The 18,752-nt window shown below is 39.3% G+C and overlaps 1 protein-coding gene across 1 annotated transcript in view; it reads left to right on the plus strand.

Annotated features, from left to right (window-relative positions):
* Window positions 1–17,714, plus strand: part of cfap74 (cilia and flagella associated protein 74) — an 86,894-nt gene extending 69,180 nt beyond the window's left edge. Inside the window, exons 26-39 of the mRNA XM_069659417.1 lie at window positions 4,792–4,922; window positions 6,672–6,740; window positions 8,301–8,435; window positions 8,983–9,092; window positions 9,207–9,261; window positions 9,845–9,848; window positions 14,269–14,388; window positions 14,596–14,751; window positions 14,960–15,098; window positions 16,033–16,187; window positions 16,296–16,428; window positions 16,555–16,688; window positions 17,313–17,447; window positions 17,610–17,714. Of these exons, the coding sequence (XP_069515518.1) occupies window positions 4,792–4,922; window positions 6,672–6,740; window positions 8,301–8,435; window positions 8,983–9,092; window positions 9,207–9,261; window positions 9,845–9,848; window positions 14,269–14,388; window positions 14,596–14,751; window positions 14,960–15,098; window positions 16,033–16,187; window positions 16,296–16,428; window positions 16,555–16,688; window positions 17,313–17,447; window positions 17,610–17,714 (1,581 nt within the window). The remainder of the gene's footprint in view (window positions 1–4,791; window positions 4,923–6,671; window positions 6,741–8,300; window positions 8,436–8,982; window positions 9,093–9,206; window positions 9,262–9,844; window positions 9,849–14,268; window positions 14,389–14,595; window positions 14,752–14,959; window positions 15,099–16,032; window positions 16,188–16,295; window positions 16,429–16,554; window positions 16,689–17,312; window positions 17,448–17,609) is intronic.
* Window positions 17,715–18,752: the final 1,038 nt, after the last annotated feature.

The following is an 18,752-nucleotide window of genomic DNA, read 5'->3' on the forward strand; positions in this document are numbered from 1 at the left end:
CTCCAATGGAGGGAGATAATTTTTTTTTACACATCTTTACATATTCTTTTTTTACACTTATCTTCTGGAATTACTCTCAAGTACACAGCAGCACAGAATGCACTTTTACTGGCATAGCTGAAGGTGCTTTCCGGTCAACGGGTGCAGATAACATCTGGGGTGGTTATGTTTCTGATGATAGGCAACTCTGCGCACTACTGATGCCATAGCTTTGAAAGGTCACTGTCCGGTTCAAGTCCACGTTCCCATATTTGTTGGATAAGACATTTCACTGTGATGGTAAAGGGGTAAAGAAATCCAATTGAATAAAATATCCGTGCAGCTGCTTGTAACATGCCTCTTGTGGTATTTATTTTTTCCCTCCAAAAAAATCCATGAGGCTCCTCAAATCAAAGATGAAGTCATCCTGCTCTGTTCTCCACATTAATCCAAGTACTTGTAACACAATACTTGTTACTTCCACTTCCACATTTCCTCTTACAGTCTTTTCCTTTTACTCAATCAACAGGTTTTTTTAGTTGTCCAGATTAATTCCCTCATCTTTTAAAATCATTTTTGCTTGCATTGATAAGCTGGCAGCTGCTTGGTGAACTACAAATCAGCTTGTCTACATATAAACACTTAACAAGTGTAGATGTCACAGTGGGATAATAATAATAATAATAATACATTTTATTTGTATAGTGCTTTTCATGGTACTCAAAGTCACTTTACATAATTAAAAACAACTAAAGAAACAAAATAAGAACAGCAAATGAAACACAAAAAGAGGAACTATGAGTAAAAAAAAATCAGCATCAGAGGTTAAAAGCAGTTCTTAAAAGGTGGGTCTTGATCAGAGATTTGAAGGAAGTAAGGTTGGTACAGTCTCGGATGTGTTGGGGTAGAGAGTTCCAGTGGGAGGGGGCAGCTATGGAGAAGGCTCAGTCACCCCAGGTTCGGTGCTTGGTTCTGTGTGGCGGAGAGAGGAGGTTTGCATCAGAGGAGCGGAGGCTGCAGGAGGGAGCGTGGCAGTGGAGCAGGTCTGTAAGATATGAAGGGGCCTGGTTATGGAGGGCTTTGTGGGTGAGAAGGAGGACTTTGAAAAGGATGCGTTGAGGAACAGGGAGCCAGTGGAGTTTCTGGAGGACGGGGGTGATGTGTTCGCGGGAGTGGGTGAGGAGGCGGGCAGCAGAGTTCTGAATGTATTGGAGTTTATTTAGGACTTTGGAGGATGAACCATAAAGGATGCTGTTGCAGTAGTCAATTCTGGATGTGATGAAGGCATGGATCAGAGTTTCAGCAGCAGGCAAAGAAAGTGATGAACGGAGGCGAGCAATGTTTTTGAGGTGAAAGAAAGCAGTCCTGGTAATTTGATTGGCGTGTTGTTCAAAGCTGAGGTTATTGTTGAAAATGACTCCAAGGTTGCGGATGTGTGGTGATGGGGACAGGGTCGAATTGTCCATGGTTAGGCAGAAGTCGTGGGTGGTTTTAGGTGAGGAATTTGGGGTTGATGATTATTATGTCAGATTTATCTAAGTTGAGTTGGAGGAAGTTGGCTTGCATCCATGTTTTTATTTCGGTGAGGCAGTTGGTCAGAGTGGAGCGAGTTGCTGTGGTGATGGATTTGGTGGAGATGTAAATCCGGACGTCGTCGGCATAGCAGTGGAAATGGAGACCATGTTTGCGTATGATGTTACCGAGGGGGAGTATGTAGAGGATGAACAAGAGAGGACCAAGCACTGAGCCCTGGGGGACACCTTGTGACAGAGGAGAGATGGAGGAGGCACGGTTGTTTATGTTGATGAACTGTTTTCTGTTGGTGAGATATGACCTCAGCCAGGAGAGGGCAGTGCCGGTGACGTTGAGGTAAGATTCCAGGCAGGAGAGGTAATGGAGTGGTTGATAGTTGGGCTGCGACAACACGTTCCAGGATTTTTGAAAGAAAGGGGAGATTGGAAATAGGTTGGAAATTGTTCATAATATCAGGGTTGAGTCCAGGTTTTTTAAGGATGGGGGTAACAGCAGCAAGTTTGAGGGGTTGAGGTACCAATCCAGAGCTGAGGGATGTATTAATTATTGCAGTGATAAGTGGAGAGATGGATGGGAGACAGGCCTTAATGAGAGTGGATGGGATCCAATCCAATCCAATCCATTTTATTTATAAAGCACAATTTTATATAAACGCAAAGGTTTCCAAAGTGCTGTACAGTAAAATAAATACAATAAAACATAATAAAAAAAGTCAGAATACTAAAAATAAAAGAACATAAAAACATAATTAATTACTAGACTGTTCACCTCAGATAAAATATCTGCGCACATAAAATCAACAACCTATGTGGTGTTAAACGCCAGAGAAAAGAGGTGCGTTTTAAGAAGAGTTTTAAAATTAGACAGTGAGGAGGCCTGTCTAATGTGCAGCTGCAATTCATTCCATAATTTTGGAGCTGCAACCGAAAACGCTCGGTCCCCTCTGAGCTTCAGCCTAGTTTTGGGAACCCTCAGGAGCAGCTGGTCAGCTGACCTGAGAGATCGGATGGGTGTGTAGGGGTGGAGAAGCTCAGAGAGGTACAATGGGGCAAGACCATTTAGACATTTAAAAGCAAATAAAATAATTTTAAAATGAATGGATGGGATCAAGAATGCAGGTGGAGCTTCTCATCCCTGTTGTAAAGTTAGAGAGCTCCAGTGGGGACAACGAATAAAACAGACAGAGGCTGAGAGGGTGGAGGGGGGGAGGCGGGTGGAGGGGGGGAGGCAGGTGGGGGGGGTTGAAGGAGCAGGGGAGGTGGACAGGTTGCTGTAGATGTTGTAGATTTTGCTTTGGAAGAATGACAGGAATGAGTTACAGGATTCTGTTTTCACATTATATTTTCCCAAGTGATGTCTAAATGCCAGAAGGAATGGGGGATGTGCCAAATGGTCATCTGGTTATGCAGATATACTAGATATATTGACTTCTTCGTGTGGCTTTGGAAAGTCATCACTTCAAAATCTTAATACATCCATGTCTTGCTCTCGTGTGGAAATCTGCAAAAAGGCTTTTGTGATATCAGCCATAAAAGCCACTCTGTGCTGTCTGAACTTTAACAATATGCTGAGTAACTCAGGATTCAGATTAGGGCCAGTCATCAAGCCGTTAAGCGATAGACGAATCATAGCAAAAAAAAGTTATTCTCTGGTTCTTCCATTTATAGGTTTATGTTTGTGTAAAATGAACTTTTGTTTTATTGTATACTTCTACTTCCAAATAGAATATTGTCATTTAGGTCTTTGTCCACCACCCTGTGGTCACAAAAGTAAATTACATTGATCGTTCAACATTCAAGATAGCCATGATCCCGACCAAAATGTGTTACAGTCAGTCTCTACAGAAAACTCATCCAGGTACAAAACCTCTTCAGATTTTATGATTGAAACTTGTTCATTCGATACGTATTAACAGTTGTAGCTTGAAACGGCAGACTAATTTTATCAATAGCAACAAGCTACAACGCCGTTACACACAAGGTACTCACATGAGGACTTGGGACTTTTTCAATGTAACACAACGACAATTCTTAGGTTTTATACTTATTAGGTCCTATTAATCCCCAAAAGGTAGGATAAAGTCGAACCTGCTATCAGTGCATCGAGGACTGTGACCTCTGTACATGGGGCGCCTGCTCTACCAACTGAGCCAAACCAGCGCCCCTTGGAGCAGCTTTTGAGGTGCATACAGCCACCATCAGGCATTTTATCTTGACATTGAAAAGGCCTTCTGTTTCCTACGAACAAATAATAGCCATGGACCTGACAACATTTGTGGTTGATTGCTTAAATCTTTGCAAAAGAACTGTGTTCTATGTTTCTGTATATTATTCCTTCCTGAGAATATTCCGTCCTTACAGACGCAGCATGTACCTGAGGTCTGGAAGGATGCTGTGGTCATCTCTGTTCCCAAAATATAGCTGCCCCAAAACTTTTAATGATTTAAGACCTATTGCATTAATCATCATTAATCATAATGAAATTGATAAGGTCTGAAAAGGAAAACAGAACACATCCTTGATCCCATGCATTTGGCTTATAGGCCAAACAGAGGAGTGAAGGTCATCAGTGATTTTCTCAAATGGTGTGACAAATCGTTTCTACACATGAATATCTACATCTGTAACACGAGTGCTTGTTCTGCTCGAGAAATCTGTCCTCTTTCCACATTGACAGAACCCTGATGACCTTTTTTTCATCTTGCTTTTATTGAATCTATTTAGTCATTTTGCTTGGTGTCATGGTTTGCAAACCTGTCACTAAAAAACAGAAACAGTCTGAATCAAATTTGGAAGTTTTTTCATTTTCATTGATTGGAGTGATAGCTTAACCCAGAATCTCTGTACTCCAGTCAATTGCAGAAGATGTCTGGCTCCATTTTAAATGACGACTCCAATCCATTACATGGGGAATTCCAGCCTTTTTCCGTCTGGATGAAAGTTTATGGTACTAGCCTGTGAAACTAAGCGGTACAGAAATAGCTCTCTTCCAGCAGCCATCAGTGAGATCAACAAGTTTTAGCAGTATAGCAAAATTTTGTATTATTGATTGACTATTTATTGATATCTGTATATTTTATCTTGTTTTTATTCACTTTTTTCTTTACTGATGGTATATTTTCATTTTGTTAGTCTTGAGCACTGTTGTCACTTTCCTGTATGATGCTTACTAAAGTAAACTAACCTAACCTAAAATATAACACACAATAATAGAAGTGATACTGCTGGATCCTCTATATCTATGTATTTCTGACATATTGCCATCTCTCCTCTGACCTAGAAATGTCTAATCCAGGTTACATTCAGACCCAGACTGCTAGACCAGGAGATCCAAGAGGAAGCACTGCGTATCAGCCGCCGAGCAGTGCTGCTCCATGAGAAGGAGTTGGAGAAGAACAAACACTCCAAACAGCAAGTATGAATATATGTACATCAACTCTGGTCACCTACTAGGGGTTTAAAAGTGTGTACATACTGTGTTTATAGAGAAATGTGTTTTTACAGTACTGTGCAAAAGTTTTAGGCAGGTGTGAAAAAATGCTGTAAACTAAGAATGCTTTCTAAAATTTCAATAATAATTGTCTATTTTTTATCAATTTACAACATTTTTGATGAGCAAACTAAAGCAAAATCTCAATCTAATCAATATTTGGTGTTACGAACCTTTTCTTTCAAACCAGAATCAATTCTTATAAGTAAACTTCTAAAGTAAAAAAAATTTGTAGGGTTATATTCAGGTGTATGATCAACCAGTTATACCAAACAGGTGCTAATGATCATCAATGTCACATTTAGGTTGAAACAGTCATTAACTGAAAAAGAAACAGCTGTGTAAGAGGCTTAAAACTGGGTGAGGAACAGCCAAACTCTGCTACCAAGATGAGGTTGTGGAAAACAGTTGTCACAGGTCACGCACCATGGCAAGACTGAGCACAGCAACAAGACACAAGGTAGTTATACTGCATCAGCAAGGTCTCTCCCAGACAAAGATTTCAAAGCAGATTGGGGTTTCAAGATGTGCTGTTCAAGCTGTTTTGAAGAAGCACGAAGAAACGGGCAACGTTGAGGATCGTAGATGCAGTGGTCGGCCAAGGAAACTCAGTGCAGCAGATGAAAAACACATCAAGCTTATTTCCCTTCGAAATCGGAAGATGTCCAGCTGTTCCATCAGCGCAGAACTGGCAGAAACCAGTGGGACCCAGGTACACCCATCTACTGTCGGGAGAAGTCTGGCCAGAAGTGGTCTTCATGGAAGAGTTGCAGCCAAAAAGCCATACCTCCAACATGGAAACAAGGCCAAGCGACTCAACTATGCACGAAAACATAGGAACGAGGGTGCAGAAAAATGGCAGCAGGTGCTTTCGATGGATGAGTCAAAATTTTAAGTATTTGGCTGTAGCAGAAGGCAGTTTGTTCGCCAAAGGGCTGGAGAGCGGTACAATATTTAGTGTCTGCAGGCAACAGTGAAGCAAGATTCCTTGCAAGTTTGGGGCTGCATTTCTGCAAATGGAGTTGGAGATTTGGTCAGGATTAATGGTGTCCTCAATGCAGAGAAATACAGGCAGATACTTATCCATCATGCAATACCATCAGGGAGGCGTATGAATGGCCCCAAATGTATTCTGCAGCAGGACAACAACCCCAAACATACAGCCAATGTCATTAAGAACTATATTCAGTGTAAAGAAGAACAAGAAGTTCTGGAAGCCTACATCCACAGAAGATCTGTGGTTAAATCTCCAAGATGTTTGGAACAACCTACCAGCCGAGTTCCTTCAAAAACTGTGTGCAAGTGTACCTATAACAATTGATGCTGTTTTGAAGGCAAAGGGTGGTCACACCTGTAGCGTGAATTGCCTTGAACTTAATTCTGCATCTTTTTACAAAGTATTCTGATCATTGGAACAGACACATGCAGAGTCTATAAGAAGAATGCTGGTACAAATGGTCAATTTAGGTACCAACCATCCCCCAAGTTTATGACCCTTCTCACATTCCAGAGAAGATAACTCACATGCAGACACATCCTTTCTGCAAAGAATATAAGGACTTAAGTGACTGATTCTCCTATGCAATTGAAATGTACTTAAAGTAATGTCATGCTGAACTAACATATTTTAATACTGTGAAAATTGTTTTTACGTGAATCTGAAACTGCAGTTCTCCTCATCCTGATCACACCTCCCCCTCATGTCTGTCTCCTAACAAAGGAAGGCCACATGTGGACAAGTGAGATCAATTCATTAATTAATCAAGGATTAATTAACATTAAACTTAAACCTAAAATCTTTTAAAATTAGAGTTACTTTTGAATTGCTTCACAATCTTCCTTGGTGCCTTTTTAAACTCTCAACTGCCAAATGATGCATTTGTAATTAAATCCCATTTAATTCTAAAACATCAAAGAAACCAGTCAGAGATGCCTTCTACAATTTGGTCCGTTGTCATTCATTTATTGTTCATTGTTGTATTAATTGTCCCTGTTTATTTCTTCATTAATATTCCGCTTAGAACTAGTCAAATAAACCTTTAATTTATAAAGACCTTGATCCATGTGATTTGTGTGTGTATGAAATGGTAAAGTCACTGTACACCATGGCCAAGAACCTTGTAGCAACCCTGAGATCATGAGCCTAAAGTCATTAATTAACTAATTCTAAGTTTTCCCTGTTTTGTCAAAATTGGGTGGCGTCCAACATTGAATTTAAGGTAAACCTAAATCCTTTTGATATTAATTAGTTCTTAGTTATTAATCTTCCTAACCATTTACGCTACACACCAAATATTGATTTGATTTAGATTTCTCTTCTGTTCATTCACTGCATTTTGTTAATTTACGAAAATAAACTATTAACACTTCAACCTTTTTCACAACTGCCTAAAACTTTTGCACAGTACTGTATATGCTAACTTTTGTTCTTTCTGGACCACAAGCATTTTCAAGGCATATTTTACCTGAATATCTCATGCAACTGTATAATCATTCAATCTCTGCTTCTGCCTGACAGGCTCTGTGTTGTTACATGTAACATTCCTATGCTAATGTGAAATAGGTTAAAATATGAAAATAGCTTTTGCCATTAGATAAAGTATAAAATTATTAATGACTTAAATATTAATCACATGCATCAGTGGTGATGGAAAATATATATTTCCGAGCAAAACTGCACACTTCACAGAAAGTTTGGCCACTTCTTTGTTGCTTGAAGCAATGATCGATATTTGAAATATGCAGACAAGACAAAACCAATATTGATGGTTACTTCAGTGTTGTCACGGGAGCGCCTCTCTGATGAGACATTTGCAGTCTCAACACAGCAGTGGTATTAAACCATAGTATTCATGTGTGTTGTATGACTAAAAAGGAGGACCCAGAGGAAATCAGTAAAGGGAAGAAGACATCTGTGCTTCCAAAGAACAATAGGGTTTCAGTCAGCCAGAAGACAGACCAACCCACTGATTTACCAAATACTGCAGACATGCAGCCAGGGTACGAGGTTTTCATTTCTACACACCTAAATGTATATATGTTGTCAACCTTTGCTTTGTAGTAGTGTTACTGTAAACATAAAAGGTGAAAAGACATTTGTGATCCAATGACACTCAACAAACACAAACATTTTTGCTTGTATTTTCCTTCTTGTTCTAATCTGTAAGTGATATGTATCCTAATTTCTTTTAACTTGAAGTTATCAAACCATACAATGTATGATCTGAACAGCGCAGGAACAATTTAAGGTAAATGAGTGATGCGAGTTGTTGATTTGCTGAATTGTGAATTTTTTTAAGGTCAGAGATGTATGAAAAAGCAAGGGCCTCTTTGCTGTACTCCTTCGTCCAACGTGACAGAGAGTACACAGTCCCCTGCTTTGTGTTGGATGGAGACCACTCAGTGAAAGATTATGAGGACCAGCTGGCATGGAGGTAATACTGAGTCAACTTTATATGCACCTCTGTACAGCAAACTGTAGGCCCTGTAATCTTACTTGGGGAGTAAACTAGACTTGCAACAGAATTCCTGAAGTCCTTTTCCGCCTATTCATGTGTTTGACAATTGCAGCCAATTATAATTTACAGATTGTTTTGTAATCCAAAATACATAATTTGAGCCATGCTATTTTAAACCATGGCCTCCTTTTACCGACCTTTCTTTCTGAAAGTTTGGTAGGAAAGCCTGACCTCTCTATTTGACCAACCAATTTTCACAATGTTCGGTTTTATCAAATGACATCACATATTTTAGAAAATGCTCTTTGAAAACGATAGAAACACCTTTGGTTTTAATGTAAGAAGGGCTATTCAAAACAATATATAAATATACAGTATATGTACTGTATATATAAGTGTATACTTGTATACTTTATACCTTTTTTACATAGCCTCAGAAAATGTACCTGCTTACAAAACAAAGAGTGGGAGCTGTTATAGAATGTCTGTAGTTTATAGCCTATAATGTCAAATTTCTCCACAGTCCTTTGAATACTCTTTACCTGAAGCTACAGTGTCCTGCTGTACAGCCCCCTCTGGTTGTAACATCCAACAATGGAAGCAATATCATAGACTTCCATAAGGTAGCAGTGGGTGAGTGATTTTAAAGTTAATACTTTCTTGATGAAGAAGTGTTCACATGTGCATTCAGCTTACATACCTTCCATTTTCCAGTTATTGTGCTGTATTTGTGTCTTCTATTTTCAGGAGAAAAAGTGATAAAGAGGTTTACGGTTCAGAACATTTCAAAGGAACGAAGGATGTATCCTTCTCCAGCAAAAATGGATAAGCCTGCCTCACTAACAACACAATTTTTTAGACATAAAACAAAATGCAGAGGTGTAAAACTACGACTACGATCTCGTAGACCCTGTTTTAAAGCTCAATAATGCATGGTCGCAAGCGCATGGCACAAGGGCGTTTAGGGCATGTCCAATCCACTTGTGCTAGTTAAATTGCGCACAATCTGAGCATTAAGTAAGGCGCAACGGGGCAAATGGGTTGGGTTGCATTAGGTTTTTTTATTATGCATAGGTGTGTTACTGTGTCTCAACATGATTAGTAAGAGTGTCATCTCCCATACCCTTTAAAAGCTAGGTGTGCCTACAGGCAAGCACTTTTCTATTTATACAGCAAATTTAATCTATTATTGTTTAATAGATCTGACTTGGGCTGGCTCATTGACTTATCTCCTTCCACTGTGCTCAGGTACAGGTAGAGCACACACAGGATACTTCATGAAATCTGGTAATGCAGGGACTAAAGTTATATCTGCTGCAGCAATCCCACTATGGCAGAAATGATAAGTGCTTCTGCGCATTAAAGAGAGATGCTGTGCCCATTAGAGATGTTTCGGTCATGAAGAAATAATCTTTTTAGTCAACAGAATGATCTGTTCAATTCCATACATTGATTCATTCTTGCCGATCACTCTGCTCTGCTTGCGGCTCCCAACCCCTTCCTTCTTCCTTTTAGAAAACCAGACTGTTCAATGTTAGCACGCACCAAGCCTTTTGGAGGACGGCTGTATGTATCAAATGACCATGCCATTGGTGGTTAGGAGAACTGTGGAACGTATCACATGACCGAGTGTGTGTCTCTTTTTCTCTCTCACTCACTCACTCACTGGTTCACTGAAAGAGAATGGTCCTCGTGAACGATACGACCAGATTACGAACGAAAGTGGGGCGGCCGTATTTCAGGTGTGCATACAAAGCCAATTCACAGACGTTTAAACCAGTGATAGATGAACAAAAACTAAATTATGTTTATTTATTAAGACATCATAAAGTCAGAATGTTTTGTAATGGACAAGTTGGGCCAAGTAACTGTCATATCGTGATGATTTTACGAGAAGACCAGTTAATGCAATGGGAGCCGTCATGAACAAGTGAGTGAGGAAAGAGTAAGTGAGTTGTTTCTTTGTCGTTATGGGTAAACCGGAAATGTCACCGAATGATTTAGTGAATGAGTGTAATGAACGAATCTTGCAGCTGAACAAGATTCAAAGATGTTATTATTATTATTACTATCATTATTATTATTATTATTGTTGTAGTATTAGCGCCGCTGTGGGTCCTTCTTGTTTTTGTCAGCGTTATTATTTTTCTTCTTGGCTTTGTGGGTTAATTGTCCTGATGTTGGCAGGGTTAGGCGCATATACACAAAAATAGACAAAGAATCATAGGCCTGGTGCCCTAAATAATACATTTTTTAATAATCTTGACAACTACACTCAATAAAGTTACATTTTTATTTATTTTTTAACTGTGCCATAATATGGTGGTGAGTGACTGCTTAGCCATTTCCTTGAATAACTACTTGCACAATAGTTTAATAAGAAAGTGGCAAACAAATTGACCTATCCCATATACATGTCAGTCTTGGAAAATGCTCTGGTCCAGCTACTTGTCACATTTGCACTTGCACAGACGTGCACTTCAACTATGCCCTCATGCACGTGCCCTGAAAGCAGGTAGGCCTACTTGTACAAGTGCACTTTACATCCAGGTGGAATACATCCTTAGCCTGGGGCAGTGTGGTCCAAATGGGAAACAGCTTACCGTCCTTCCTTCCACCCATGATCAGTGGGGTTGTTGACAGGAATCATGGAACTGAATGAATGAGTGAATTATTTTATTTGACATAATAATACAATACAAAAATGCATACAGATGCACACCTTTGGGCCGTTGTCTAGATGCTTGCTTGGAAGGTTCTCTCTTTTGAGGTGTTGATCCAAAGCATCACTCGTTGGGGGAATTCTCTCCACATGCCTAGTCTTCTGTGAGAATAGCCTCATTCGGACAAGATCAACATCATTGTCCTCATCTGATTCATTCGAGTACAGCCTACAGACAAAGTTTCTTGCCACTTCTTTCAGCCTTGGCGATGTTTGGAATGGAGTGTCGACGATAGTTAGCAAATTATCAAATTCCTCCATGAGGAATGGCTGTTTGTGCATCAACTAGCCGCAGGATCGCTTACCCTTGAACTTCAAGGGAGATGTGCTGTCTGATCCAGTGAATGCATGAATGCATGTTGTCATAATCCTAATGAGTAATTTCCATCACATCAAGGCTCTGAATGAGGCTGCGGAAATCTGGATCTCCTTCAAACCTGGAAAGACAACCATGATCTCCCTGAACACTATCGCCACAAACCTGGGCATGACAACATGCAAAAGCCATGGCTCTCTTTCATGCATTCACTGGCCTAAGGCCTAAGTGCTAATCTCCAATCAGATCTATGCCCATTCATACCCCATGGCTATGCCACAGGGAGCAATATGGGGTTTAGTGTCTTGACCAAGGACACTTTGACATGTGACTGTAGCAGTCATGGATCAAACCCCCGACCTTCCAATTGAGAGACGACTTACTCCACCACTGAGCCACAGCCGCCCCTAATATGGTTTACATGTATTACCTGTTACCAATAGGTTGTACTGTAATTTGTTGGTCTTACATGCTATTTTGAGGCAGACAAAAGCAATTGCGTACTGAAAAAGAGACCAGCAGCAAGTTCCTCGTGTGCACTCTTATTAATGAAAAAGAAATAATTTACACTCAAATGCTCACATGCAACTAAAAGGTACAAATTTTCCATTGCAAATGCAGTAGAGAAAATAAATAAAGATTTAATTTATACCTTTCTTTGATGTTAAGCACACAGAATGTTATAACATTTGATCCTTATTCATCCTGCAGGTGTGTTTGGAGACTTAAATTATCAAAAAGTTACGCTGCTGTGCCTCGTGTGTGGATGCTAACTGTGTCTCTCTTAATGTGGAGATACTGTCATGTATGATCCTTGTTTAGATATATATTTGGTTGTTAAGTTTTATTTTGTAAGTTCTGGCCCCATGTGTGTCATGTCTTGTTTTACTGTCTTTATGCGTTTTTTTTCGCCTTTTAGAATGTTTAAATCGAAAAAATTTTATTTGTATAGTGCCAAATCACAACCAAAGTTATCTCGAGACACTTTACAAAAAGAGCAGGTCTAGACCATACGCTTTGTTATGTTATTCAAAGGTTTGCCCTGCCCTCATCGTTTTCACCTGTGCTGACCCACCTGTCCCTGATTACCCCATATGTATTTAGTCTATAGGTGCTTCTCATTACATTAATTTGAGCATCCTTGCGTCCTCTCTCCTCGGCTGTCCCTGAAATCCTTCCACCTCCACCATGATGGAGGAGTGAGGATACACATGTGGATCGTACACGAAGTGTTTTACCCAATGACGTGACATAATTGGTGTGCAAGTGCGACATTTTGGTGAATGCCGCACCTCCACACAGATCATTCTTTATTCACACAGTTTATTCTCACAGATCTACAGAAAATATCATGAGCCGTGATGGCAAAATATATTATCACACAAAGCAGCGCGGAGGTTTTTTTTTTGTTTTTGTTTTTTTTAGGCCTACTTTAGTTGTACTCTGCTGGATTAATGTGCAGACAATAAAAATGCAACTAAATAAAAAAGAATCTGTAATTATAATAACACTGATCTGTACATAAAATATGTCAAAGGAAAATTAAATGATTCAAATAATTCACAGAAGTGATACCACTTATATTCGGCCATGTTTAACAATTTACATATCACAATGAATAAAGGTTTATTTTATACGTAATACTCTATCTATCTATCTATCTATCTATCCCTTTTTTTTTTTTTTTTAAACCGAACCTTGATAGATACACTTATTGTTCCTGCTGCAGTGGAATCACTACAGTGAAAATTACTCAAATCCGGCGTATCATTATATTTCATACAGTCGCATGTGTGTGCTGTGTGTGTACAGCGGCAAAATGGAAGGAGGAAGTCCCATGAGCCAGGCTGGGCCCCGCCTAATGATGTCTTAAATCTGCTGTATTAATAGCAATGTGCCTGTTTGTCGGTGCACCTTGATTTTTAATGGGAATGTGGAGAAGTTTGATTTATTTATGCCCCAAAACACACCTGAATAATTTAGAGACTTTATACAACCCCTTTGCACCCAGATTATACACAGATTAAAAAGCAAAAGGACAGTTGTGAGGTGCCCTGCATTTTAGACCAAAAGCTTTAGATGGTTCAAATAGGACCCAAGTAGTGGTGGACTGGCGTTTAAAAGTTTTTACTGTCTCAGATGTTAAATCATACCGCAACACTCAGGTCAAGTACGATCATATTTTTAAGTATTTTCAAATCATTTTTAGGTATGGTGCCAAGTTTCATGTCCATTGTATCAGCGCATGGCTAATTGAGCATAAGCATAATATATCATACAATAATGAGTATACCTGGGGCGTTGGTTTTGCTCATGTACAGAAGCTACAGCCCTCATCCCACTGATCGCAGGTTTTACTCCTGGTCTGCCGATCTATTTGGTGCATGTCATCCCACACTCTCTACTCCCCACATTTCCTGTCTCTCGTCAGTTGTCCGATGTAATAAAGGCAACAGCCCAAAAATGATCTAAAAAAATGTATATGAATTTATACCAAGTCCAAAAGCACCAATCAACATGACTCTAATGACATATTTTGCCTCAAGAACATGTTCTGAAAATGCAGAGAGAAGACATATTGCAGTTTTTTTATTATATACAATTTAGCAAGAAATCCATCACAGCGGATTTTTCATAATTCCTGCCAGCTAGTTAGAACCATGTAATAATAATAATATTAATAATGATAATAACATTAATAATAAAATTCACAAGTTATATTTCCAACAAATAATACTAACTTGATACTGCTTCTTTGACCCTTTTTTAAGCTGGGGTCATCAGTGCTCAATATACATGGTCCCTTTTCCCTTCTGAATGCTCTCAGATGTATAAGACCCAGAGAAAAACACACTCTGGTATTGGCCTTCAGTCCATTTCTGGAGAAAAGGGTGTGTTAAGTGTGTACAATTTGCCTTTAGACCTCTAGCTAAAACTTGAAAAATGTGTTAAATTAAATAATCTAAAATTATCAGTATTCCTTTTTAATCCACTTATTTGACTTAATAATATATGCCACTGTACCTGTCTAATCACATAAAAGATTGTAGGTGAATAAAAAGAAATACCTAACCAACTTAGTCATTAGTGTTCTCTAGTACTGTGAGACTCTGGAGGTGCGTAGCCAGAAGATGACCCTGGAAATGACTTTTTGTGGGGAGGGTGTGGTCCCTGCTGTTACCTGCTCCCAACCTGGAGGTCTCCTTGACTTTGGCTATGTGTTTCAGAGGGAGAGTACCTCAAAGGTCCTGAAGGTCAGTGAACACATTAATGATGGCAAAAAGACAAAACAGTACAAGAACTATACCTTCTCTGTTTTCAGGACCTTTTTTTCCAGATCTAATTCAGTTTTATTCTTAAAACAATCAAAGCCAGAACTGAGAGTGTGTTGGACTTATTAACTTGATGATTTTGAAAAGGCTCCAGCCTTGCAACCGTCATTAAATCCTGTTTTGCCTGCAGCTGCAGAACAGCTCTATGGTGGCTGTGGTTTTCAGGGTGCATCTGGCCAGCTTCTTTCCTTTCAGGCCTCAAGGTGGAGCTGACTTTGTGGCCCTCCAGCTGGGAATTTACAAAGACTTGCAGGTCCAGCCTAATGTGGGTAAGATGTAATCATTTGTGCAGTGACTCATCAGGAAACCTGACAATTTAGACTGCTACAGCGCTAAAATTAAAAAGGCTGACCCCATGTCCTTTCATCACCAAGTATTGAATACATTCTAACACAAAGATGGAGTAACATACAGAATAAATGAGAAACAATGACTTAAAACTCCTCTAGGGCACAAGAGGGTTGTACAATGAAGCAAGTTTGACCTACCTTGGCTTTCTTTAAAAAAAGCTGGCTTGACAAAACCTAAAGGCAGAGTTGGAAGGTTGATTATCAACTCTCTCTATGTCCTCTTTTGAGCACATTACCGTGAAAACTGTATAAAACTGCCTCTGACAGGTTCCTTTAAAAAATGTTATTTTAATTGATTATTTATACAATTTGATCTGTAATAAATACCTATAGACTAATCTATTTTATAATTTAAAGCTGAAAAACCAGCAGTTTAAAAACAGAGATGACAGCAAACACCAAGCATCAAAACATAATCCACAGTGGTCTATTGCTGATGCTTTCAGTGTATGGAAGATCCGCTTTGTGAAAACTCTGTCCCTCAGCTTTATATTTGTATTGTACACAGAGAAAATCACCATGAAAGAAATGGTGAAAGGACAGTGTTTTTTAGCTGATTAAAATCTAGTGATCTAGCCAGGTTACACTGATAATTAATGTTACCGTTACCCATTCACCTTGATGTCAGCTTATGAAGATTGGGGTACAAATAAGTCTAATTGTTTAGTACAGATCCAAACTGATTCAGTTAAGAGATCTCTGCAGTGCAGATGATGAAATAAAATAAATAAAAATTAGCATTGTAGATTTATTGCATCACTGTATATGTAGCACAATTCTCACAGCTGAACTAGCAGCAGAAACAACAGTAGGAGAAACAGTACTGGCAGTATGTCTTTTGTGTCCTGTATAGGAACCCAGAACTACAGCGGGCGAAGTGTGTTCAGTGTGGTGCCAGGAGAGGGCAGCATTGCTCCAGGACAGAGCCAGGACATCACTGTCACCTTTCAGCCCGACCACCCATCTGTAAACTATTCTGACAGACTAACAATAGAGTTAATAAATATGGTCAGCAGAATGCCTCACACTCAGAGCCTCACCACATGAAAACATTTCTCATTTGACTCTGTTCTTCATTAAGTAAAACATTAACCCTGTTCCATTCCTGTCTGTCAGACTAAAGTGTGTGTGATGGATCTAAGAGGCGCAGCGTCTTTACATAACATGTATTTATATGGAGGAGATATTCTCACAGCGTCCAGTGACGACCTCCTCCCTTCACTGATAAGTGATCAACCTCAACTTAAAGGTATTAAAACCTTTCTCTTCATCATCTCTTAAGGGTAACATTTTTGCAGCCCATTTGCGTGTCGCCACCATGTAAAATATAGAGTGAAGGAAGATAATGGGTTAAAGGGTCCTTTCCATGTAGCAGACTCGGAGGTAATGGAGAAGTCAACTGTCCCTGTGCTGGTTACCCTACGAGCCTGCTACTGCAGAGGATCCATCACACCAGCAGTAAGGGAGCTGCAGGTGGGCTGCGTTGGCTCCACACAGCCCAGTAAGAAGGTACTGTGATGCCATCAGATACTTGCAGCCCAAACATGCTGAACAACAGAAGCAGTGGTGCACTGTGCTGCTGCATCAAAAGATAGTTGACAGGCTGATATTAAACTCGACATTTCACAAACAATACAAAATTAAACATTATTCTACTGGATAAAAATATCTAGTGAGTAAGATTGTTATTAATCTTCTGTTATCAATGGATGTGCGTTTATTCTTGTGGATACCAGGCAGACCCATTCTCCTTCAACCTTATACCATTAGAAATGTATGCAGACATGTCTTTATGATGATGTGTCTGCATCCTGGATTTGTTTAAACCCTACTGTGAGCATTTCAGGAGTGGAATGTCTTGCCTTTTCAAGTGTGAGAGCCAGCTGCAGGGAAAAAACACAAACATGCCTTATTAAAAGGATGAGTTTTCTCATCACTGCAGCCAGCATTGTTCTCAGGGAAAAGCCAACAAAGATCTTGACCCCCTTGCACAAGCGGCCATAAATAAATACGTTTATAGGAAACATTGAATGAGCTAACAAGCCAGATATGACGAGCAAAGACACCAATACCTGCTAATGAGTGCTATTGTAAAAGTAAAATAAGGTTGTCTTGAACTTTCTTTTTCCCCAGAGTGGTGAGTTTCACTGGGATAACTTGGCATCTATGCAGCAGCAGGGCTTCAATGTAGAACCCAGCAAAGGCACTGTGGAGGCAGGCCACAGACGCACCATCACTGTAACATGGACTCCCCACAGCAGGTACAAGGTGAGTTAGAGTTTAATTTTATTGTTTTTGAATAATGATACAAACAAAAACAGCAACGTTTTAAGTTATGAGATAACTGCTGTGGCTGATTACGTGTGTGTGTGTGTGTGTGTGTGTGTGTGTGTGTGTGTGTGTGTGTGTGTGCGTGCGTGCATATTTCAGCCCTATCACATGGTGCAGGCTTGTGTGTCTCTTACCTTGAAGGGGGATGAGATAAATGTTTACAAAGTCACCTTGATGGCATCTGTCTCCACCACTGTTGACTGACCTCTGCAGTACCTGGATTCCAGGCACATACTGACACAGTACAAAAGAAAGGTTGTACATGGAGCAAACATTAAAAAATGAATGATAATGATATTGATATTTTATCACTTCAATGCAATATGTATAACTAAAGCTTAATTTAGTACAGTTTAAGTATTTGACTGACAATTACATTTTATAGTGTTTGTACAGCTTTCATTAGGCTTAATGTTTTGTCAGTCTAATATCCAACAGAACCAAGGTCGTTTAAAATGTCTGAGTGTCTGATCAACCCATCAAATGATAAGCATGAACACAAAGTAATAAATTGATGTGGCCATAGATTTTGGGGGGGGTTTCTATCACTTTTAAGCCAGCAGGAGTTTTATGGTAGTTTAGCACAAAAAGACAACTCCTCCTTCTTAATGATTCCATCAAACTTATATAATACTGTGGATTACAGTATTTTACATTAGTTGTCATTTTCACAATGTATAAAAAAAAACTTTTTTTGACACTTCTGCAACAAAAACTCAAACAAATGAACCATGAACAAATAAACAAATTTGAACATGAAAACGTATGAGGCATTGATTTAGTGTTCTGTTTGTCTGGTAATGTGTTTTGAACTTGTCCTAATGCGTATTGACTGTTTTCTTGTGACTGAATGTGTGATTCAGTGTTTAACGGTAAGACATTGTCAGTCTATTTGGCTCTCTGCATTAAAATGTTACAACTTTGAAAATTGAGCGAAAACAACTTTAAAATAACTTTAATACTCTACTACTAACTCTTTTTTTAGTGTGTGGTGAGCATTTTGCTGGCATAGTGTTAGGGAATCAATACAAAGTTGTTTTAAGTTACCACCTTTATCCTAAAATTAAACTTTCTATACTGGCGAGAGTGGTTTCCCTCAGTATGACAATGCTCCCATCCATACTGAACCTGGAGTCACTAAAGTGTTTCCCAAGTATAAAAAATGATGTGAATCACATCCAGTGGCTTTAAGTTTAACAGATCGCAATTAAGTTCAATGCCTCTTGGAGTTTTTGGACTGAC

This window comes from Semicossyphus pulcher, unplaced genomic scaffold (genome assembly GCF_022749685.1).
Source record: "Semicossyphus pulcher isolate SPU_LCO1_2020_fin unplaced genomic scaffold, fSemPul1.0.p SCAF_13, whole genome shotgun sequence".
NCBI classification, from domain to species: domain Eukaryota; kingdom Metazoa; phylum Chordata; class Actinopteri; order Labriformes; family Labridae; genus Semicossyphus; species Semicossyphus pulcher.